General features: G+C 47.3%; 1 protein-coding gene across 1 annotated transcript; it reads left to right on the top strand.

The window, feature by feature from the left end:
* The first annotated feature begins 5,440 nt into the window (after window positions 1–5,440).
* Window positions 5,441–23,523, top strand: fhod1 (formin homology 2 domain containing 1). The gene is made up of 26 exons (XM_068590732.1): window positions 5,441–5,673; window positions 8,218–8,324; window positions 8,654–8,718; window positions 12,252–12,319; window positions 12,445–12,550; window positions 12,793–12,887; window positions 13,056–13,167; window positions 13,634–13,728; window positions 13,862–14,005; window positions 14,123–14,565; window positions 15,323–15,421; window positions 15,592–15,657; window positions 17,234–17,376; window positions 17,471–17,509; window positions 18,175–18,321; window positions 18,679–18,842; window positions 19,043–19,633; window positions 19,815–19,970; window positions 20,048–20,230; window positions 20,330–20,449; window positions 20,775–20,936; window positions 21,036–21,226; window positions 21,298–21,490; window positions 21,655–21,805; window positions 22,061–22,237; window positions 22,829–23,523. Exons 1-26 carry the CDS (start codon window positions 5,509–5,511, stop codon window positions 22,909–22,911), a joined length of 4,065 nt encoding a protein of 1,354 aa, XP_068446833.1. The 5' UTR covers window positions 5,441–5,508; the 3' UTR covers window positions 22,912–23,523.
* Window positions 23,524–23,658: the final 135 nt, after the last annotated feature.

The following is a 23,658-nucleotide window of genomic DNA, read 5'->3' as shown; positions in this document are numbered from 1 at the left end:
TCTTGACCCCTGACTGGATGTGTTTGTCCTAGCAGTCGCTTACAGACTTCTGACTGGACCCCTGAACCCCCTTTTTGACCCCTGTAGCCTCCTCTGGACCCCTTTAGACCCATGTAGACCCTGTAGACCCCTCTGGACCCCTCCATCCTACATCATGTGTGTGTTGCAGCTGTTTCACCTCATCACAGTGGGTCGGGGTCTGATGGTCTTGGGGGAACCTTTTGAGCAACACTGACAAATTCAGTAGTGGAGGCTAAATGTTACCTCAGCGCGCGTGTGTGTGTGTGTGTGTGTGTGTGTGTGTGTGTGTGGCTGACGTCCAAGTAGCGTCCTCTACAGAGACACGAAGACCGGACTGGGTGAAGCTGATCCTGCGCTCTGATTGGCTCACAGACATTAATTCACTGTCAGTGAACGCACCACCCTGCTGACGGTCAGTTCTTGTCTTTTTATTTGTATAATGAAACTTCATTATCCCTTTGTTTAGGTGTTCTTGTCTTCAGGTATTCTTGTTTTCAGGTGTTCTTGTGTTCAGGTATTCTTGTGTTCTTGTCTTCAGGAGTTCAGGTGTTCTTGTGTTCAGGTGTTCTTGTCTTCAGGAGTTCAGGTATTCTTGTGTCCAGGTGTTAATTCTCTGTCTGCAGGACTTTGTTGCTCATTTAGCTCACTAACTTAAATCCAAGCTTCCAGGAGATAAAACTGATCTCAGCTTCTTATCTGCAGCGACGTCGCTCGTCTGACCTTTGTACCCACAAACCGTGTCACAACTAGTTTGGCAGACTGAACCGTCTACGGGAGGAGGTCCCTGAACGCCTCCTTTACCCAGCTGGTGCTCGTCTGAGCGCCTTAAACCGCTATCAGTGAGAACGATGTCCAGGACCCTGAAGACTCAAGCCTGGATCCTAAAGCCTGGATCTTGGACTGAGGAGTGATACTGTCAGTCACCTTGTAGCCCCGCCCCTAAAGCGTCCATTGCTTCATGGTCTTTTTGACTCTAATGGACCATAATGTACTAAATGAACATCATGCTGTATTGAAGAAGACTTGAAACTAGAGATTGAGACAAAAACTCATGTTTACAATGTTTACTGAGGGAAGAGAGAAGTAGAGTTATTTATATAGACTTCTATACAACCAGAGGATTCGCCCCCCGGTGGTCAGTCTTCATATATGTGTCTGTCAGTCATGATGGAGCTGCAGAAACTCTGCTGGTCGTTGCATCAGCAGAGTTTAATATTTCTCCTCCAGGGGAACACACACACACACACACACACACACACACACACACACACACACACACACTCTGACACGAGGCAGCGCGTGTGTTGGATGGACGGCGTCTTCAGGGCGGGTTGAGCAACAGCAGCGAGCGCCACCCTTCACCCAGTTGGGCCGCTCTCTGATTGGCCGAGCAGGATGTGGGGGGGAGGTGACGACCCCCTCTGAGCGCCGAACCCACGGAGACTCAGATCCACACAATCTAGAGTCGAGGGTTCAAGTCCCAGCTGTTTGAGATGTGGAGCTAAGCGTCAGCATACTTACTACTACTGTTGGACTGCAGTATTACTGTACAAGTACAAGCTACAGTGTGTACAAGTACAAGCTGCAGTGTTACTGTACAAGCTGCAGTGTTAGTGTACAAGTACAAGCTGCAGTGTCAGTGTACAAGTACAAGCTGTACAGGTACAAGTGTTAGTGTACAAGTACAAGTTGCAGTATTACTGTACAAGTACAAGCTGCAGAGTGTACAAGTACAAGCTGCAGTGTTACTGTACAAGCTGCAGTGTTAGTGTACAAGTACCAGCTGCAGCATTACTGTACAAGTACAAGCTGCAGTGTTAGTGTACAAGTGAGATAAAGAAGAAAAGAAATAAAGTATGTATTTCTTTTCTTCTTTTTCTCACTTGTGATCCTGAGTTTTCTCTTTCGTTGTGTCACATTTCTGGCGTTCAGAGCGCTCTTCCTCTCCCAGCTCCACCTGCCCCGTTCGTCAGGCAGGTTAAAACAATCACACCCGACAGAGAGAGAGAGAGAGAGAGCTGTGTCTGGGTTCCAGCTCCTCACCTGCCGCCGCCCCGGCCCTTCATTCCTAGGAAACACCTCTGAGGCTGCTGGTTCAGCTCCAGTTGCGGCACTGGGACCAGTTCCACCAGCAGCAGTGTGTGTTCTACCTCGGCCTTCAGTTCACATCACAGTGTCCCACTCACTCGTTCACACTGACTGTCATGTGTTCACACACACTGACCAGCATGTGGTCTGGTCCTGCCCCCCTCAGAGGGCCTCTGAGTGAGGAGCTGATGGTCGGGAGCTTCTCCATCGCTCTTGTCCTCCCTCTCAGCTCAGCGTCTCTTTATCTGATCGTCAGAGTGTATTTTTATCTTGTCTAGAAGCCGAGGCGGCGGTTGTGAAACAGCTGGCGGGTTCTCGCGTCGCGCTCTCTGCTGGAGGGCAACGAGAGGAAGATTCTCCATCGTCATCCCGGTGACCTCTGACCCTCAGAGTCCACCTTCCTGTCCCACATCTCACTTTACCAGACGGGTTCTTTTAGGGTTCCTCTTTTCTTTTCCAACTGTATGAAACTGTACAAGACAAAAGATGTTGCCTCACTCCGTTTCACCTCCTAAAACAGAACTATGATCTCTTGAAGGCCCAAGGAACCACCTAGAACCTCATCCATTACCACAGGAACCTCTTAAATGAACACTAGAACGTCCTTAAGCAGGTTGATTATTCACCACAAGAACGTCCTGAAAAAATACAAGGAATTCTTGAATGACCAAATGAAGCTTCCCGAGTGACTCTAGAACATCCTGAAGGACCATTAGGGTCTTTTTAATGATCAAAGGAACCTTCTAAAATACTTTCAGAAACTTCTTAATTATCCTCAAACAAAAAGAAGGAGCTCCAAAAATACCTCTGTAACCTCCTCATTGTCCACTAGAACCTTCTGGAGAACCCACAAAAAAGCTAATCGATCCATTGAATGACCTTTTAGAACCTCCTAATAGATCACTTTGACCCCTATAATCTCATTAGTGTCAATTAGAACCTCATAGAGAACCCATGGGAAGCTAAAAGATCAAGCGACTGACCTTTACAACCTCACATAGACCCTCTGTAACCTCCTCAGTAACCAATTCAATGTCTTATCATCACTAGAACATCAAAAAACCAACCCAACGAGCACGAGAACCTCATAGAGATCCACGAGAACCGGCAGAGGTATCCAGTGGGCTGAGGGAAGTTGTGATTGGTTCACAAAATCCAAGGAAAAACAAACACTTTCTGTTGAGATGAATATATATAAATATATATATATAATATTTCATACATGATGTATGTCACACACACCTGGACATGTAACCACTAAAACTGTGCTGGCTATATTTTCAATTGGATCAAAGTTCTGTCTTTTTGTCCCGATGCTGAAGTGAGTTACAGTCAAGCCCTCGCTTCATCCTGAGCCGCCCTCTGGACCTCCTCTGTGGGGCGTTTGAGGACACTGCAGAGTCCGAACATTCAGAGCTCCGCTGCCAAAAACACCGGTGACGTCCAAAGAGACTCAGAGGACGAGCACTGAACCAACACCACGACGACTACGAATGCACCAACGAGGAGCTTGGAAAAAGATCTTTACAGCAGGATCTCTGACCTGCAGGTATGAAGCCCCGCCCTGCTGACACACCTGGACACCTGCCCAGGTGTGTCTGCGGTCACAGATGAGACAGATAGGCTGTGTTGGTTCAGCGATAAGAACAGGGTCATGAAACATGTAGAGCAAAGGTCACCTGCAGAGAGACAAGGCCATGGAAGATACAGGTGAGAGGATCTACAGGTGAAGCTAAACACCTAGTGTGGCGGCCCTATTCAGCAGCCAGAGGCATGATGATGGGTTACCTGAAGGGACACCTGAGTCTGTACAGTAGGACACTGTGTGCGTGTGTGTGTGTGTGTGTGTGTGTGTGTGTGTGTTTAATCACTTCTATGCTAACACACTTAAACTGACTATAGAATATAGAGAAACATCTCCACCTGCTGGAGGAATTTGAAACTACTGATGAATTTAGTTTTAATAGAACCTTCAAGAAGCTTCATGAGGCTTTGACTCTCTGTGCTGCAGGGATTGAGCCACTAGAGGGCGCTGCTCAGCTCCCGGGTCTTCTTGGTGTATTCATTGTGAACAGCTGCAGCTCAGAGTTTCCACACATCCCATCATGACGTCATATTCCCCTCTGCTCAACGTGTTTCCATGCGAGAACCGCGTGACGTCAGCGGAGAGCCGAATTACATTAGGTCACCTCTCATCAAACCGGATAATTGGAGAGTCGACCTTCAAAATAAAAGTCAAGAAGTCGGCGTTTCCTTCATTGTTACTTGTCTGAATGATGTTTATGTTCATTCTGAACTCTGTCACGTGATGTGTTGTCGAGAGAGGAGGGATCACACTATTAAAGCTCACAGTACACAGATCAAAGTATAGATAAAGGAAGGAACCAATAAACTAGAATACACATCAAGATCATCAATAATAAAATACATAAAAGCACAATTAAAACACAATGCTTCATGAACGGTGGCACGTACTTCATGATCAAACCAAGATGATCTCTTCTCAGAGACAGAAGATGTTTAAAATCAGTTAGTTAAAGTATTTCCTCTGCAGCCACAGACATGCCACTGGTGTCTCGGTCTCTGCAGTATCTCACTGTGACAACTGGAAGTCTCTGAAGGCTTTTTGTGACTTGACCGCAAGTGTGTAGTGTAGTGTGTACATTATGCTCTAAACACACCACATCTTCCCTCTATACGTGTCGTTTGTTAGCTTGTGCTACCTCATACCACATCGCTTCTAGACGTCCTTATCATCATCATCATCATCATCATCATCATCATTATCATTTAGATCATCATTTTAGATTTTTGTCCTTTGTTCTACAAATCAAGATAGTACTCTTACTGCAGTATATTTATACCCTGTTTCACACCAGATACAGTGTGTAGGGATATAGTACTCTTACTGTCGTATATATATATATATATATATATATATATATATATATATATATATATATATATATATATATATATATATATATATATATATATATATATATATGTATATATATATATATATATATATACGACATATTACATATTATACAATATTATATATATATATATATAATATTATATATAAGCATATATATATAATATTATATATTATTATAATTATATAGTATATATATATATATATATATATATATATATATATATATATATCATATATATCATGGCATCATATTGATCCTCTTGTTATTTAAAAAAAAAATCGATTTCAAGAACAGCCTTTATTTTAAAAGGTTTAACCGGAAGTGCTTCTGCATGTCTGCAGCAGCTTCACCGGTCCGGTCACCAGCAGACCGGGACCGGGTTTCCTTCAGTCTGACTCGACTTCAGCACTGACGCACGCGCGCGCGTCCAGCCGGGTTTGGGTTGCGTCTCGCGGCCATGGCTTCCGTCGTCTGCCGGGTCCAGTTCCTGGAGGACTCGGACCCGTTCATCTGCACCAACTTCCCCGAGCCGAGGAGACCTCCGACGGTCAGCGTGGAGGAGGACCTGCCGCTCAGCGAGCAGCTAGCCGGGATCCACAAGCTGCTGGAGGCGCCTCTGAAGGTGAGCGAGAACAACATATTTATACAGATATATATAATGACTAACTTCGCCCTGTACAGGTAGTTCACCTGTACCGGTAGTTCAACCTGTACAGGTGGAGCGGGCTGAAGTTAGGGGCGTGTCAACTCTCAAGACAGACTCAGGTTACAAATCAGTGAATTTAAAAGTTCTTCTACTGAGACGGTGATTCAACGTGTTGAAGAAGTGACGTCATCTAGCACATTCATATGCATTTTGTGAACATCCGATGTGGAGCTGCGTGCTGCCGAACTTACCTGAGAACCAAATATTGACTAATCGTTGAGCTTTTTGTATTCATGGTGGATGATTATCGACTCTCATGTTAAAAATGCCACATTTCTTAATGGCGTTTGTGGGTAAAATTAAGTTTTCTGAACATTTGATGGTGCTTTGCTGCTGATCACTCAGTCCAGCATTGTCTGTGAGTCATGTGTTCAGATGTGTGTGTGTGTGTATGTATATGTGTATATATAACCCAGTGGTTAGGAACCAACAGCTGTGTCTAAACTCAGACGATGGGATCCATCTGTCCTTCACACTGAAATAACAACTGTTGGAAGCATTGTGATGTTCATCATTTATGTTCCAGTTATTTTCTAGAATTCATATTTTGGTCGATATCTCGTCAGAAAGCATACCCATCACAAAGTGCCTTGCCTCCCAGCATGCACCTGTGGACTCCATATCATACAGAGGTTAAACAGGAGAGTCACTTCCTGGTCCGTCACGTGACGCCTTGTGATGTCACGTGACCCAAAAAGGCTTCTATTGAGAAAGAGATGTCTGTGACTCAGAGGATGTTGAGTTGGTTTTAATGAATCATTTTTCTAAGTAAAATGCACTAACGGCTGGGAAGGAGGCCAGATTGAGGGCTAGGAGGCGGAGCTAAAGGAGACGCTAGTGAGCATGCTCAGTTGGACGAGCAGGATGTTGTGTAGCATGGACCTACAGGATGAGAGAGAGAGAGAGAGAGAGAGAGAGAGAGAGAGAGAGAGAGAGAGAGAGAGAGAGAGAGAGAGAGGACCCAGGACAGAGCCCTGAGGGACCCCATGGTGAGAGGGCGAAGGAGAAGATGAAGTTAATGGAGCTGTAGTTCTAGAAGATAGATCAGTAAATGAGGAGCGTATATGTCATCCATCTTGTTTGTAAAGTAGTCAACAAAGTGGCTTGGAAGAAGGAGGGAGGAGGAGGACGTCAAGAAGATGATGAAGAGTGAACTCTGCTTCATCTTCCTCACTGTTTGCAACACAAGGATCCGGTCCAGCCTTCAGAGCCCTTCAGAGTCCCGCTGGAGTCTTCAGGATCAGATAAAGACCAGAAGGCTCCGGACCTCCAGACTACATTCCTCCACCAGCCCTCTAATTGTTCCCATCATGCACTGGGGCTCGAGCTGCAGGCCCAGATCCACTGAGGCGATATGAGCCGAGACTCAGGGACGCAACAGGAAGTCCAGCATCCTGCTCCTTCTTCTGAGCTGGTTCCTTCTTTCTCCTGCTTTTCCTCCTGCTCTTCTTCCTGCTCCTCCTCCTACTCCTCCTCCTTCTCTTCATCCTCCTCCTCATGGAGTTGCAGGAGAGGCTGACGACGTAACCCTCCAGCAGCGTGTTGATAAGAGCGTTTCCTTCCTCTCGTCAACAGGAAGTGGTGTTGATGACTATTTGATGTACTCGTCCAGTACAGGGATGCATTTAGCTTAGCTTAGCACAAAGACTAGGAGAAGTTTGAAACTGCTAGCATGACTCCATGAGAAGAAAAGAAGTTAGCCGCCACGGACAAGAGCACTTTATAGCCCTCTTGAAACCAGCTCTGTTAGGATCATATGTTTCACTTCTCTAACGCTTTAAATACAAGTCAACCACAGAAGCTAAAGAACGTCTGATTTGAAACTACACAACTATTGCTTATAGCTTTTAAACTACATGACTATTGCTTATGACTTTTAAACTACACAACTATTGCTTATGACTTTTAAACTACTTAATACAACTGAAGTCTCTCCGGGTGGTGCATTAAAGCATTACAATAATAATAATAATAATAATGACGATGATGATGATGATGATGATGATGATGATAGCTCTGCCCCCTTTCTTCCCCAGCTGTGAGTCAGATCACAACATGATGAACCGGTTTATGTTCATTCGTCATGAGAGCTGCTCCAGGATCAGTTTCTCTCTGTTTCTATAAACCTGTGCTCTCAGGTCCAGACACACCTGCAGTCACATGGCCGGCTCTCAGCCAATCACATGGGTGCTGATCATGGTTCCGCCTCTCTACTTAGGAGACCCTGATTTTAAATTTAAGCGCACTGTTACTTAAGATAACTTCATCCAAACCTCCAGAGACTAAAGATCCTGAGGACAAGGGCCTGGTCTTCACTTCCTGTCCTAGATATTATGATAGAGTCCTGACCTTAAATCCTGATGGTATTACAGTCTCTCTCTCTCTCTCTCTCTCTCTCTCTCTCTCTCTCTCTCTCTCTCTCTCTCTCTCTCTCTCTCTCTCTCTCTCTCTCCCTATCAGTTGGAGGAGTGCACCCTCCAGCTGTCCCCCCATGGGAACTATCTGGACCTGGACTCTTCTCTGTCTGAGCAGAGAGACGAGCTGGAGAGTTTCTATGAAGACGTGACGTAAGAACACCTTTACCTGTGTCCTCCTGTCCTGTGTATTATAAATATTATAAAATATAAAAACAAAAAAAAAATACTATATATTTTTTAATTAAAAAAAATAAAAGTTGTGTAGCATGGACCTACAGGATGTTGTGCAGCATGGACGACATGATGTTGTGTAGCGTACTTTGTTACCTAGTTACTTTGTTACCTAGTTACCTGGTTACACCTGAATGATGAACAGAAACGTCCCTGTAGATTCATAATATTAACATTCACTCTCATGTTGGTGGTATTCAGTCTGTGATGTCTGCAGAAATAAACTCTTCTCCTTCTTCTTCTTGTAGGAAAGGGAAGAAGCCCATCCTGATTCTGAGGACTCAGCTCTCTGTTCGTGTTCACTCCATTCTGGGTAAGTAAGTCTGTAGTAGTCTGTGTCCTTCCTCTTCTTCACGTGGAATCTGGTCCCTACCTTTCCTCTTCTCTGCCGCTATATTTGGTGGAACCCTTCTTTCCACAGCAGACATGAGTCTCCATGTGATCATGTGGTCATCAGGCTCCTCTGGAGTCCTGCTCACAAGGGTTACCGCATGCTAGCACATGCTAGCACATGCTTGCAATATTTTGAATGGATGTGATATTTCTCTAAACAATGGCCTGCTTTGCCTATTTGTCTGCAGTCCTTGTGAAATGCATTATGGGCATTGTAGTCTTCCAAAGAAGATGGACTGTGTATATGTGTGTGTGTGTGTGCGTGTGTGTGAACAACTGGAGAACTTGTTGACAACGATCGTGTTGTTCATCTTACTGTGATGTATAAGGAAGAGAAAGAGGAGCTATCAAATGGCGTTCCTGAGAGTTTGTAGCATGAGACTATTTATAATCAACTAGTCTGTTCTGGTTCAACAGGATCACAGAATTCTGTGAAAACTGTATTGATGTCTTTGTGGAGTTCATGGTGAGTGGAAATAGAATTTGTAGAAATGAAAAATGAAAAGGTTCAGCTGACTCGATCAGTTTTGAGTTGGTAAAACTTTGTTATGACCTTCTGCAGATCTGAAATCCTCTGATTGAGCAGGAACATCATCTTTCATGTGACCTCTGATTTGTCCCTTGTGTTGCTGTTTGGAGACTTCGGAGATCTGAGTTCAGACTGTAGTATTGTTGAGTTCAGACATGATCAGACTGTAGTATTGTTAAGTTCAGACTGTAGTATTGTTGAGTTCAGACTGAAGTATTGTTGAACCCCCCCTCCTCTCCCTCCGCTCTTGCTCGCTCTTCCTGCTCCAGAGGGTATTGCCCAGCATGCTTCCTCCTTCTCCTTCTTTGTGTTTTTCGGGGTAAAAGAAACCGGAGAGCCTTCCTGTCTCTGCCTGTTCTTCTTCTGTGGTGGGAGAACAGCATGAAAGCTCAGAACCAACGAGGAGACGAAAGAGAAAGTGTTCCATGTCTCAGGGGATCCTGTTGGTTCATGTCCTTGTCTTGCGGTGCCTTCAGGGGATCCTCCTCAGCTTGTAAACAACAGCCACTTATGAAGGAACGCCGGCAGGATGTAGATCAGATCAAGTTCACTGGACGTGTTGAGAGTCCTCATGTGCTCATGTCTTAAAGTCCTCATGTCTTAAAGTCCTCATGTGCTCATGTCTTAAAGTTATCAAGTGCTCATGTTCTTATGTGTGCAAGTCCTCAAGACATCATGTCATCATGTCCTCAAGTCATGTGATCAAGTCTGCATGTCCTCAAGTCTTCATGTCCTCATGTGATCAAGTCTGCATGTTCTCAAGTCTTCATGTCCTCATGTGATCAAGTCTGCATGTTCTCAAGTCTTCATGTCCTCATGTGATCAAGCTCTCATGTCCTCAAGTCTTCAAATCCTTCAAATTTTACCTTCTGTCTCTTTGCTGGAGTTCATGAGGACTTCAGTTTGAGGGCTAATATTATTGTTTTAGATATTAATAACACAAACATCATATTCTGTGTGTGTGTGTCTGTGTGTGTGTGTCTGTGTGTGTGTGTGTGTGTGTGTGTGTGTGTGTGTGTGTGTGTGTGTGTGTGTGCGTGTGCGCGTGTGTGTCTGTGTGTGTGTGTAATCCAACCCCTCAGCTGGGGGACGGAAAATGAGTCTGGCCAGCGGCCATTTTGGGTCACAGTTATATGTGTGTGTGAATCACCCTCTGTTCCTTTGAATGCAACACACACACACACACACACCAAAGACATTTCATCTATTTTTCATGACTGGCTCTCATCTTCATCTTCCCTCTGGAGGAGTCACAGCGCGCTGCTTCCTGCATGAGGCCACTGTCTTTGTGTTCTCTCTGATAAGACGCTTTATTATCTATATTAGTGTTTCCTCACCGAGAGACAGACAGGCAGTGTTTCCTCACCGTGAGACAGTGTCCTCACCGTGAGACAGACAGGCAGTGTGTCCCCACCTCTCAGCTGCTTGGTTCTAAACCCAACCCGTCTTGAGTCAGAGGATGGAACCCTCCAGACTGTGTGTGTCTGTGTGTCTGTTTCTCCCTCCCTCCCTCCTTCGCTCCCTCCAGTGGACTGGCACTCAGTCCTCACCACAGACTCATGACCCAGAGGAAACTAAATATAGGCTGGTTTTCTCTTTGTTACTCAGGAAGTAAAAAACCTCCAACTAGTTCTCTGGTCCTCTTGTAGTCCTGTTGTAGTTCTCTGGTCCTGTTGTAGTTCTGGTCCTCTTGTAATCCTCTGGTCCTGTTGTAGTTCTGGTCCTCTTGCAATCCTCTGGTCCTGTTGTAGTTCTGGTCCTCTTGTAATTCTCTGGTCTTGTTGTCGTTCTTTGGTCTTGTTGTAGTTCTTTGGTCATCTTGTAGTTTCAGTCCTGTTGTAGTTCTGGTCCTGTTGTAGTTCACATGTCTGGTCGTCATGTCTCACCCCTCTGATTCTCTCCGGTCAGAATGTGTCGTCTTACTGTGAGACGGTTCTTCAGGACTTCGTAAGAACTATTTCTGGAACATTCAGCTGAAGAGATAATGACTGGAGACTGACCCAACCCTACATAGGAACCTCACCTCCTTACCCTATTTCTAAGGCTGAGCCCTACAGAGGAAACTCATCTCCTTACTCTATCTCTAAGGCTGAGCCCTACAGAGGAAACTCATCTCCTTACTCTATCTCTAAGGCTGAGCCCTACAGAAGAAACTCATCTCCTTACTCTATCTCTAAGGCTGAGCCCTACAGAGGAAACTCATCTCCTTACTCTATCTCTAAGGCTGAGCGCTACAGAGGAAACTCATCTCCTTACTCTATCTCTAAGGCTGAGCCATACAAAGAAAACTCATCTCCTAACTCTATCTTTAAGGCTGAGCCCTACAGAGGAACCACATATCTTTACTCTGTCTCTATCTATGTTAGTCTGGACTCTCTCTTGTTGGCCTTGAGAGACCAGTAGCTGATGCCCCGGACCACATAGCTCCAGGATCACTGAGCGTTATTTATAGATTCACACACACACACACACACACACACACACACACACACACACACACACACACACACACACACACACACACACACACACACATCATGAGAGTATGTTATGTACAGCAGCCTCTCTCTGCTTCTGGAGTCTTGATGAGAATAAGATCGATGACCTCACACGTTTGGGTTTCTGTGACCTCAGACCTGCTTTCACTGAACTGAGTCCTGTTGCAGCATTTTTAATGACTCCATACACGTTTCATCAGTAATAATACATCATACGATTATATATTACTTTATGAATCGTAGTGTGAAACTATCATAAATACATCTTGTATTGATTCATAATCTAACCAACATATGGCCTCTGGTGGCCTCTGGTGGTCTATTAATAATAATAATTATTATTATTATTCTAATAGTAGTAATCATGAATCCACATCTCTTCTGCCATGACATCACTTCCTGTTCCTTCTTTTTCTCTTGTTTCAGAGAAGCTGTACAACTCTCACGGTCCAGAACTCCGGCGGTCCCTGTTCTCCCTCAAGCAGCTCTTCCAGGTAACAACTCTCTGAGGGCTCTGAACGTATCGCAGGATGTGTGACTCTGGACCCTGAACGCATCACAGGCCCGCGTGAGGACCAAAGGTCGTCCCTGATGGATCTGTGTGACTCTGCTCCTGCAGGACGATAAAGACCTGGTCCCGGAGTTCGTGGCCTCTGACGGGTTGAACTGCTTCATTCAAGTCGGAGCGGAGGCCGACCACAACTACCAGAACTACATCCTGAGAGGTGAGACCTCCTGGACCGGGTTACTGACCCCATTTACAGCCTGAACACAGGAACCTGGATCAGTGCCTCCAGGCTGTAAGGAACCATGATGTCATCTTGTGTCTGGTTAGAGTCACAGGGCTGAGATCAGCCTTCTGAACCCACAGAGTCTGACCACTACAGCTGAAACTAACTGTCTGTCTGTCTGTCTGTCTGTCTGTCTGTCTGTCTGTCTGTCTGTCTGTCTGTCCCTCCCTCCTCAGCTCTCAGTCAGATCATGCTGTTTGTGGATGGTATGAACGGGGTGATAAAGCACAATGAGACGTTGCAGTGGCTCTACACGCTGACAGGAAGTGCGGTGAGTCCTGATCAGCTCTATTGATCACAGTCACGGGTCCATTGATCACGGGTCAGGTCTGCTTCATGGATTTGACTTGTGACTCAAACTGATTAAAGACATGCACGGACAGACAAGCACACACACACGCACACACTCACACTCACTCTCTAATCTGTGTGTCCTCAGTCTCGTCTCGTGGTGAAAACGTCTCTGAAGCTTCTCATCGTGTTCGTGGAATATTCAGAGTCCAACAGTCCTGAACTCATCACCGCCGTGACCACGGTGGACGAGAAGAGAGGCGAGCGCTCTTTCATCTTTGTAATGAGACAGGTGACTCATCACCTGGTGTGACTCACAGCTAGGTTTGACTCACCAGGTGTGACTCACCACCAGGTGTGACTCACCACCAGGTGTGACTCACCGCTAGGTTTAACTCACCAGGTGTGACTCACCACCAGGTGTGACTCACCACCAGGTGTGACTCACCACCAAGTGTGACTCACCGCTAGGTTTAACTCACCAGGTGTGACTCACCACCAGGTGTGACTCACCACCAGGTGTGACTCACCACCAGGTGTGACTCACCACCAGGTTTGACTCACCACCAGGTGTGACTCACCACCAGGTGTGACTCACCACCAGGTTTGACTCACCACCAGGTGTGACTCAACAGCAGGTTTGACCCACCACCAGGTGTGACTCACCACCAGGTGTGACTCACCACCAGGTGTGACTCTGTGATGATGTCATTGTTGTGTGTCCAGGTGTGACTCCATGGAGTTACCTGGTGGAGGTTTTGGAGGAGAGAAACGGCTCCGACACGGAGCTGCTCATGTTCACCATGATGCTCATCAACAAGGTAAACAAACAGTCAAGAATGTAAACACACAGTCAACAAGCTAAACAAACAGTCAACAAGCTAAACAAACCGCCTACGAGGTAAACAAATAGTGTAACTTTGTGTGCGTGCGTGCGCGCATGCGTCTGTGTAGACTCTCGCAGTGCTCCCTGACCAGGACTCCTTCTACGATGTGACGGACAGTCTGGAGCAGTTGGGGATGGAACTCATCATCCACAAGCACATGAGCAACAAGGGGGCGGAGCCCGACCTGCGCGCGCAGTTCACCGCGTACGAGGTATCGACAACGTTTGTTTACACACACATTTATACAACGGTCGTATTACTTTTAACACGGTGAATATGACCCTGCTGCTTCCATCCTTTCACAATAAAAGCCCGGCGTGTGTTGCAGGCGGCTCTGAGGGCGGAGGACGGAGAGACGGACGAGTCCTCCCCTCACGTCCGCAAGGAGAGAAGAAAGATGGCCGCCGGCGAGCAGGAGGGCCGGAGGAGTGGCCGCTTGTCCAGCCACACCCTGCCCAACCTGGTGCCCTCCTCCACAAGTTCCTCCCCCTCCTCCTCCCCTACTCCCCAGGCTTTCCTCCCTTCCTCTTCCTCCTCCCCTCCCCCGGCCTTCCTCCCCTCCTCGCCCTCCTCTTCCTCCCCGCCTCCCCCGGCCTTCCTCCCCTCCTCCCCCTCCTCTTCCTCCCTCCCTCCCCCAGTGGAATTGGGCAGCAGGACCTCGTCTCCGGTGACCTCTGACCCCAGCAGCCCCGTCTCCAGTTCGTCCGGGTCTCCGCTGCCGCCCCGAGGCACCGAGGCTGCAGAGCCGGAGGCCGAGCCCCCGACCAGCAGGTGAGTTCCTGGGTCTCCACCTCAGACCTGCAGCAGCTAGTAGCTATCAGCTAACAGCTATTAGCTAACAGCTGGGTGGAACAGTATACAAGGTAAACAAACAGGCTACGAGGTAGCCGTCTCACAGACTTGTGGTACATGTTTGTACAGTGTTAAGCTGCATTCACAGAAAAAGCATTGCGAATATTCTCAACATTTTTGCTGTGAACGCAGCTTTAGGCGTTGCCCTGATTATAGTCTGGACTCCCTCGTATGCGCTGATGATCGTCTCAAAGAGGCTGTTCCTCTGAGTTTATTGCCGTTGTAGTGTTAGAACATCATGGAGTCAGTGCTCAGATGTTTCCCCGTCTGAAGAGGAGCAGACACTCTATCCCGATGACTAACGTCTGGTCAACTTAACAAGTCCGCTTGAGCCTCTGAGAAACCCAGTTAGCCTCTAACCCAGTTAGCCTGACGACAAGAAGACGTTTGATCCACTTAGTGGAACCAGGAACGGATCCTGATCAGTGTGAGTCCAGATCCAGAAACTAGTTCCTGAACAGCGTTCTAGACTCTTCTGCTTTTCTTTTTTTGCTGACTTGGTGTTTTCTGTCTCTGATGGTGTCACTGGTGTCCTTCCTCCTCTGTCCTCCTCTGTCCTCTATCCTCCTCTGTCCTCCTCTATCCTCCTCTATCCTCCTCTGTCCTCCTCTGTCCTCTATCCTCCTCCTCTATCCTCCTCTGCCTCCTCCTCCTTTTCCTCCTCCTCCTCCTCTAGCAGTCTCTCTTTCCTCAGCCACCACATGTCTTCTCTGGGTCTGAGCAGAAGGTCCAGACTCTTCTCCAAAACCAGCTGTGAGGATCCTCCATCCTGCAGGTCTGTAGACTGCTGACATGTAGACCTGCAGCCTGTAGACCTCACAGCCGCTGACATGTAGACCTGCAGCCTGTAGACTGACGTCAGCTTCATGGTGAAAATACTAAAGCTTCACTGTGTGTGTGTGTGTGTGTGTGTGTGTGTGTGTGTGTGTGTGTGTGTGTTTGTAGCTCCTCCTCAGATCTCTCTCAACAGGAGTTGCTCAGCAATAAGACGGAGACTAAAACCAGTTTCAAGTAAGTGGAGAGATGAACTGGGATGTATGGTGACGTAGCTACACCCACCATTATTATAATTATAATAATTATTGCAATAATATTTGTAATAATAATAATTATTATTATTACACAATAATAATAATTGTTATTATTATTATTGTTATTATTATACAATAATAATAATAATAATTCTCTAATAATAATAATTATATAATTATTATTTAATAATAATAATAACAACTATTATTATTATTGTGTGTGTTGTAAACAGCGTCTGAATTTGCTCAATTTCATGTTTCATTTCCAGTTTAGGAAAATGTTTCAGAATCTTGTGCGTGTGTGTGTGTGTGTGTGTGTCTGTCTCTCTCACCCAACATTATAAATAAATTCATAATGTTGTTCCTCTAAATTCCTCCTTCGTCTTTTCTCTCCTCCTCTTCCTCCCCAGCTCTGGGGAGGCTGACCTGCTCTTCTGGTAAGTACACTCTTCCTCTTCCTCTTCAGCCTTCTCCTTCTCCTCCTCCTCCTCCTCCTCCTCCTCTTCTTCCTCTTGTGTGTCTGAGCTTCGTAAGAGAAAAGGTTCATGAAGCTGATGGATAAAAACAAACTGAAGAGGATCATGGGAACTCTGATGTGCACCTGAACGCATCTGAGAAGATGTGATTCACTGTGTGTGTGTGTGTGTGTGTGTGTGTGTGTGTGTGTGTGTGTGTGTCTGCAGCTCAGATGACTGTAATGTTAACCCAGACAAGCCGGTTCTGAGGAAGTTTCAGTAAGTAATGCTGCAGCCCCATTGCATGCTGGGAGCTGGAGGGGCCGGCTGGGCTTGTGTGTGTGTGTGTGTGTGTGTGTGTGTGTGTGTTGCTGCTGGTTCCTGCTTGCTGGGTGGAGTCTAATCTCTAGTGTTAAATCTGGTTTGGGGTTTTTGCCGTGAAGATAAATGAGCGTTGACCTCTGACAGGGTTTGTTCTCATGTTCCTCAACAACGACTGACTTCCTGTCTCACTGACTTCCTGTCTGTGTGATTTCCTGTCTGACTGACTTCCTGTTTGTGTGACTTCCGGTCTGTGTGACTTCCGGTCTGTGTGACTTCCGGTCTGTGTGACTTCCGGTCTGCGTGACTTCCTGTCTGCGTGACTTCCTGTCTGCGTGACTTCCTGTCTGCGTGACTTCCTGTCTGCGTGACTTCCTGTCTGACTGACTTCCTGTCTGACTGACTTCCTGTCTGTGTGACTTCCTGCCTGAAGTATAGAATTTGTTGGACTGTTTCTAGCGGCGAATGAATCTACATTTGTTGGACTAGAATGAACTACGAGCGATGATGGTGGTGAAGGTGATGTGAGGATGATAATGAGGGTGATGATGAAAGTGATGATGACGAGGGTGATATGAAGGTGATAATGAAGGTGATAATTTAGGTGATGATTATGATGATGAGGATGATGTGAAGGTGATAATGAAGGAACTCTTGTTGGTGGTTTGAGTCTGAACATGAAGACATGATATTAACAGGAATGCCGCATTAATAAAGTGATGATGAAGGTGGCAGCGTGTCGGCCATGTTGGCTCCTCTCACCTGGCCCCTCCCCCCCAGAGACACCTTCCTGCGCAGTTTAGCGGCCACACAGTGGGAGAAGAAGAGGAGGAGTAAACGCCTCAGCCAGGCCAGGCTGTCCTCGTGTGATGACATCATCAGCCCGAGCCTGCAGCCGGCAGAGGAGGGCGGCAGCGCCCCGCGTGAGTAGTCACTACATTATGAAACAGATGCACAATTATCTGTTTATTTCATCCTGTTTTCATCCTCTTCTTCTTCTCTTGTCTCTGTCTGTAGTCTCGCCCTCCAGACACGCAGACTCTCAGAATGACCCAGGTGAGCCTTCATTACCCACAATCCTCTTTGTTCAGGAGTCTGACTACAGCTCCACTGTGTCAACTATAGTAAAGAATCCTCTCTGTGGCAGGGAGGAGCCCCCTAGTGGAGGCCAGAGGTCACTGCAGCCTTTACTATAGGAGTATGTTTAAATACTATAGGAGTATGTTTAAATACTATAGGAGTATGTTTAAATACTATAGGAGTATGTTTAAATACTATAGGAGTATGTTTAAATACTATAGGAGCACTGTTTAAATACTATAGGAGCACTGTTTAAATACTACAGGAGTACTGTTTAAATACTATAGGATCACTGTTTAAATACTATAGGACTACTCTTCAAATACTATGAGTATGTTTAAATACTATAGGAGTATGTTTAAATACTATAGGAGCACTGTTTAAATACTATCGGAGTACTGTTTAAATACTATAGGAGTACTGTTTAAATACTATAGGGGCACTGTTTAAATACTATAAGAGTACTGTTTAAATACTGTAGGATTATTGTTTAAATACTATAGGAGTACTGTTTAAATACTATAGGAGTACTGTTCAACTACTATAGGATTACTATAGTACTACTGTTAAAATATGATGGCTTTTATAGAAGAAGCTGCTTTTATTGTGAAGGAACATCTCACTTCCTGTCCCGTGTGCAGCGCCGCGTCAGAGCACAACTCTGACCCCGGACAAGAAGTTCCTGTTGGACATGTTGTACTCCAAGACCTCCAGCCCCGCCCCACTGAGCCCGCCCCCTGCTGCTGCTGCCCACACCAACAAAGAAGAAGAAGCCCGCTTCCTGCCCGGTGAGAGCAGACGGCTAATAATACTACAGTATTACTGTCTATGACCAATAAGTACATGAAGGGAGTACACTATGTTCAAGGAAGGCCTTCAAGATGTACAGTTACCAGCGACGGAGTATTCAGATCCTTTACTGCAGTCAAAGTACTCGTACCACACTGTAAAGCTACTCTATCAAAGTACTAGTACCACACAGTAGAGGTACTCTGTTATAGTCAAAGTACGAGTACCACACTGTAGAAGTACTCTGTTATAGTCAGTACGTATGTAGATTTCCCTTTGTGATGTACTCAACTACACGTATACTTTGTACAGTACTTGAGTACAGTCCGAGTGAGACCTCCTGTGTGTGTTCTCAGGCGGTCGCGTGTTCGAGCGCCTGTCCAGCTTCCGAGCGCGCTCAGTAGAGCCGGCCAGCCCCGACGAGAGCCAGGAGGAGAGCCGGGCCTCCCGCCGGGCGGAGCTCCAGGGGCTGGAAGGCTCCGCCCAGGCGGCGCTGGCCCGCCTCGCCGAGGAGCAACAGGTAAAGAACATGTACTGTCTCTGTAATACAGGAGTGATGTCCCTAGTGGACACCAGGAGAATAACATGTATTACCTCTGTAATACAGGAGTGATGCCCCTAGTGGACACGAGGAGAATAACATGTATTATCTCTGTAATACAGGAGTGATGCCCCTAGTGGACACCAGGAGAATAACATGTATTACCTGTCATCCATCAGACCCGTCACCTCCGTCAGCAGAGCAGCGTGGACGTGGAGAGCCACGCCCGCCGTCTGGAGACGACCCCGATGACCCCCCGGGGGCAAAGTGGCCCCGCCCCCGACGCCTGGGACCAGCTGCAGCCGAGCGCCGCCGCCTTGCGCATCAAAGACCTGGACTTCTCCGACCTGCTGGACGAGGAGGACATCGACGTCCTGGACATGGACTCCTTGGACTCCTCGTCTTCCTCCTGCGTTTCTGGCGTCCCACCCCCTCCTCCTCTTCCCGGCCTGGGTGTTCCTCCTCCTCCTCCTCCCCTTCCTCCTCCTCTTCCTCCCCTGGGCCTGGGTATTCCTCCTCCTCCCCCTCCTCCTTTTGGTCCTCCCCCTCCTCCTCCGGCCCCTCCCCTTGGGGCCCCTCCCCCACCATCGTCCTCTCAGAAGAAGAAGAAGACTGTGAAGTTGTTCTGGCGGGAGCTGCAGGAGGCGGAGCCTCGGCGGTGCCGGTTCGGGCGCGGCACGGTGTGGGCGGCGCTGGACAAAGTGTCCGTGGACACGAGCCGCCTCGAGCACCTGTTTGAGTCAAAGGCCAAGGAGATGTCCGTCGCCAAGGTGAATGAAAGGCTCAATGAAATCTTTAAATTTTGTATTATTTATATAAATATATAAACAGGATCGGGAAGAGTAGGTGTTATTTGTATCGTTATAATTACTTTAACTGTCATATAATAAATACTGTTACTAGTTATTCAGTTGTTTACTGTTGGTACAGTGATATGGTGTCTCCCTGCAGAAAGGGCCTGAGACTAAAAGGTCTGTGATTCTGGTTCTGGACTCCAAGAGGAGCAACGCCATCAACATCGGGATGACGGTGCTGCCGGCCGTCCACGTCATCAAGACCGCCATCCTCAACTTTGACGAGTTTGCCATCAGCAAGGAGGGAATAGAGGTAAAGAGCACTTCTTGTCTGCTGGACCACTGTTCAGACCTGAACCAGACTCAGCTGACCCCCTTTGTCCTGAGCAGAAGATCCTGACCATGACCCCCACAGAGGATGAGAAGCAGAAGATCCAGGACGCTCAGCTGGCCAGTCCGGACGTCCCTCTGGGCACGGCGGAGCAGTTCCTGCTGAGCCTGGCCTCCGTCAGCGCCCTGACCGCCCGCTTGCAGCTCTGGTCCTTTAAACTCAACTACGAGACTCTGGAGAAGGTAAGGCCTCCAGAGACCACGACCCCCCGGGAGGAAAGACCCGGTCTGCTACAGGACACTCATCTGAACAAGAGACTGATCTTCAGTCTGCTCCTGCAGGAGATCGCCGAGCCTCTGTTCGACCTGAAGCTGGGCATGGAGCAGCTGTCCTGCAACCAGACCTTCAGGAGGATCCTCGCCACGCTGCTCGCCATCGGGAACTTCCTCAACAGCTCCACCGTGAGGCCCGCCACGCCCGTTATATATACATAAATATATACATATATACATGTATGTATGTATAGCTATAGATATATACTAGGTATCTGTCTTCTGCCCTTGACATGAAGGACAGAAGACGGTTGCTGGTGTCTTTGTGCAGTTTGTGTATGAAATATAATCTTCATATCTGGTCATCAGGACATTATCTGGAGCAGACTGCAGATCAGCTGGTTGGCTCAGATAAAGCTGTTGCTCCTCTAAACACAGATCTGTGTGTGTGTGTGTGTGTGTGTGTGTGTGTGTGTGTGTGTGTGTGCGTGTGCGTGTGCGTGCGTGCGTGCAGGCTAAAGGCTTCGAGCTGGGCTACCTGGAGAAGGTGGTGGAGGTGAAGGACACGGTCCACCGGCAGACTCTGCTGCACCACACCTGCAGTCTGCTGCTGGAGAATTTCCCAGAATCCTCTGACGTTTACTCGGAGGTCCCCGCCATCACGCGCTCCTCCAAGGTGCGGTTCAAGTGATCGACCTTTGACCTTTGACTTGTCGGGGGTTGTGACTGTTCGCTATCAGAAGTCCGGCTGCTCACTGAGGGTCTTTATCTCCAGGTGGACTTTGAGCTGCTGTCAGAGAACCTGGTGCAGCTGGAGAGACGCTGCAAAGCATCGTGGGACAACCTGAAGGTGGTGACCAAACACGAGATGAAGGCGCTGCTGAAGAACAAGCTGACGGAGTTCCTGAAGGACTGCACGCAGAGGATCATCATCCTCAAGGTGGTCCACAGGAGGGTCATCAACAGGTGAGACAAAGACCTGAGACACCCGAGACTCGTCCAGACTGCTGCAGCACATTGACGCCTCGCTCCTGCAGGTTCCACTCCTTCCTGCTGTTCCTGGGACAGCCGTCCTCCTCGGTGAGAGACATCCGGGTCACCAGCTTCTGCCGGATCATCAGTGAGTTCTCTCTGGAGTACCGGACCACCAGGGAGCGGGTCCTGACCCTCAAGCAGAAACGAGCCGCTCACAGGGAGAGGACCAAGACCAGGGGCAAGATGATCACCGAGGTATGAAGGGTTAAGTTAACCCTGGACTAAAGGGTTGAGTGACAGAGTAGACTGGGTATCGGATCCTGGAGCTGATGGAGACGTGTGAATCCTGTTCTGTCTCTATTGTGATGTTATTAGTAATCATTAGTTATCTCGCCTCCTCTTCCTCCTCTTCCTCTCAGACGGAGAGGTTTTCGGCAGCGGTGCCTGATGAGGATGGCTCCTCCCCTATCTCTGCAGAGGTGGAGCCTGGTCAGGAAGAGGAGCATGAGAACATGAAGAACCTGCTGACTCTGGACCAGCGAGGCCCGAGGCGCACCAGAGCCTCCCGCAGTAAGTCCACCTTCCTAGACCAGAACGAGGAGTAGGACGAGAACCAGGTCCAGAACCAGGACCAGGTCTTGGTCCTGGACGAGGACACTTTTAGCATTTGTTGAATTTAGTTTGGAGACGATGTCTCTGTTAATGTTTAATGACGTCGTTAGATCATCCTGAACCTCCTCATGTCCTTATGTCCTCATGCCTCACTTTGTCTCCTCATGTCCTCATCTCCTTATGTCCTTACCTGGCTCTGGTTGTGTTCCTCAGGTCTCGGCAGGGTGAGTCCGTCTCAGATGTTCGGAGCCAGAGAAGACGGGCCCGCCTCCCAGGACGAGGCCACGGACGAGATCATGGACCGCCTGGTAAAGTCTGTGACCCAGAACCCCTCAGACCGACCCTCCAGCCCCAAGACCCGCAAGCGGTCCCGCCTGAACCGCAAGTCCAGTGAGTACCCGGACCCATGTGTTCCTGATAGTACCTGGTCCCAGGTGGCCTCAATTGAGCATGTGCTCCTCTGCTGGTTCAGTGTGTTGGTCCGGTGGACTTTAAGAAAGTCCTGGAGACAAAGAGCGGTCACATGAAGAAGACCTGGACTTGAGATGCTCCTTGAGTCTGGTCCAGAACCAACATGACCCCCACCATCAGATCCAGGCTGTGTCCAGGTTCAACAGCAGCTCTGTTTCCACAACAGACCTCTATCTCCGATCTGTGTTGTCACTGCTCACTGAGTCCTGATCAGTCTGAACCAGACCTGGTCCAGGCAGACCTGAGGACCAGAGCACGTACTCTACCCCCTAACCCTCTGATATGTAATGACGGACAGAATGAACAAGTACCAGAAGAAACATTAGTATTTTATCAGGGACAACATGAACCGTGTGTTCAGTAGTAAGGGTCCCTGTGAGGGACAAACCACTCCTTCTTTTGTCGATGTTCAGTGTCATCCAATAATGGAAGTATAAGGATGTATAAAGATGTATAATGTGTATATATTATGTAGAACATGTATATAATGATGTATATTGTGTGTTTCAGTGAGGAGGACTCTGAAGAGCGGCCTCAGTCTGGACGTGGTTCAGGCTTTAGGACTCAACAGCAACACGCCAGACCAGGTCTGATCAGGGACCTGAACCAGACCAGTTGAGAGACCTGGGTCCTCCAGGATGTATAAAGATGTCCTCCAGGAAGTTGAAAGATGTCCTCCTGAAGGACCCGGGTCCAGTCTGGTCCAGAACCGGCATGAGTCTCTGGACCCCCTGAGCAGGTCCAGAGACCCTCTCTATTCACCGTGGTCAACAACATGAATGTACCATGAGTTCATGTTTCTAAACTAAAGCCACGTTCAGCTCTGAGACGACGACAACAAGAACAAGAACAACAAGAACAAGAACAAGAAGCTTTAAGAAAAGTGTTCTATATAACCAACGACAATCAGTACAGTCTACACACACACACACACACACACACACACACACACACACACACACACACGTAAGTGTGGTGTGTGTCACTATGTTTTATTTTCTTGTTTGTTCTCAGAAGTTTTTTTATCGTCGTCATTTTCTGCACTTTGAGGTTTTTCTGCTGTTTTCCGTTTGTGTGACTTCAGGTCAGTTAGTTAAACTAACTAGTTAAACTAACTGACTTCAGGTCAGTTTTAAGTTAAAGATGAACATTTTACAGAAAGAAAAGATGTTTTAATTAAATTGGTATAATTAATAAAGTTTTTTGAAAGGATGTTTTGTTTTTATTGATGTTTATTGTCCAAAAGAAACAACAAATATAAACCAAATAAACACACAATGATTAAAGACATGAAACTGAAGATGATTTTAAATTAAAAACAATTATTTATGATGTTTTGA

The sequence above is a fragment of the Clinocottus analis genome, unplaced genomic scaffold, assembly GCF_023055335.1.
Source record: "Clinocottus analis isolate CAN_PGR_092001 unplaced genomic scaffold, fCliAna1.0.p SCAF_10, whole genome shotgun sequence".
Lineage (NCBI taxonomy): Eukaryota > Metazoa > Chordata > Actinopteri > Perciformes > Cottidae > Clinocottus > Clinocottus analis.
This window is presented reverse-complemented; position numbering and strand designations above follow the sequence as displayed.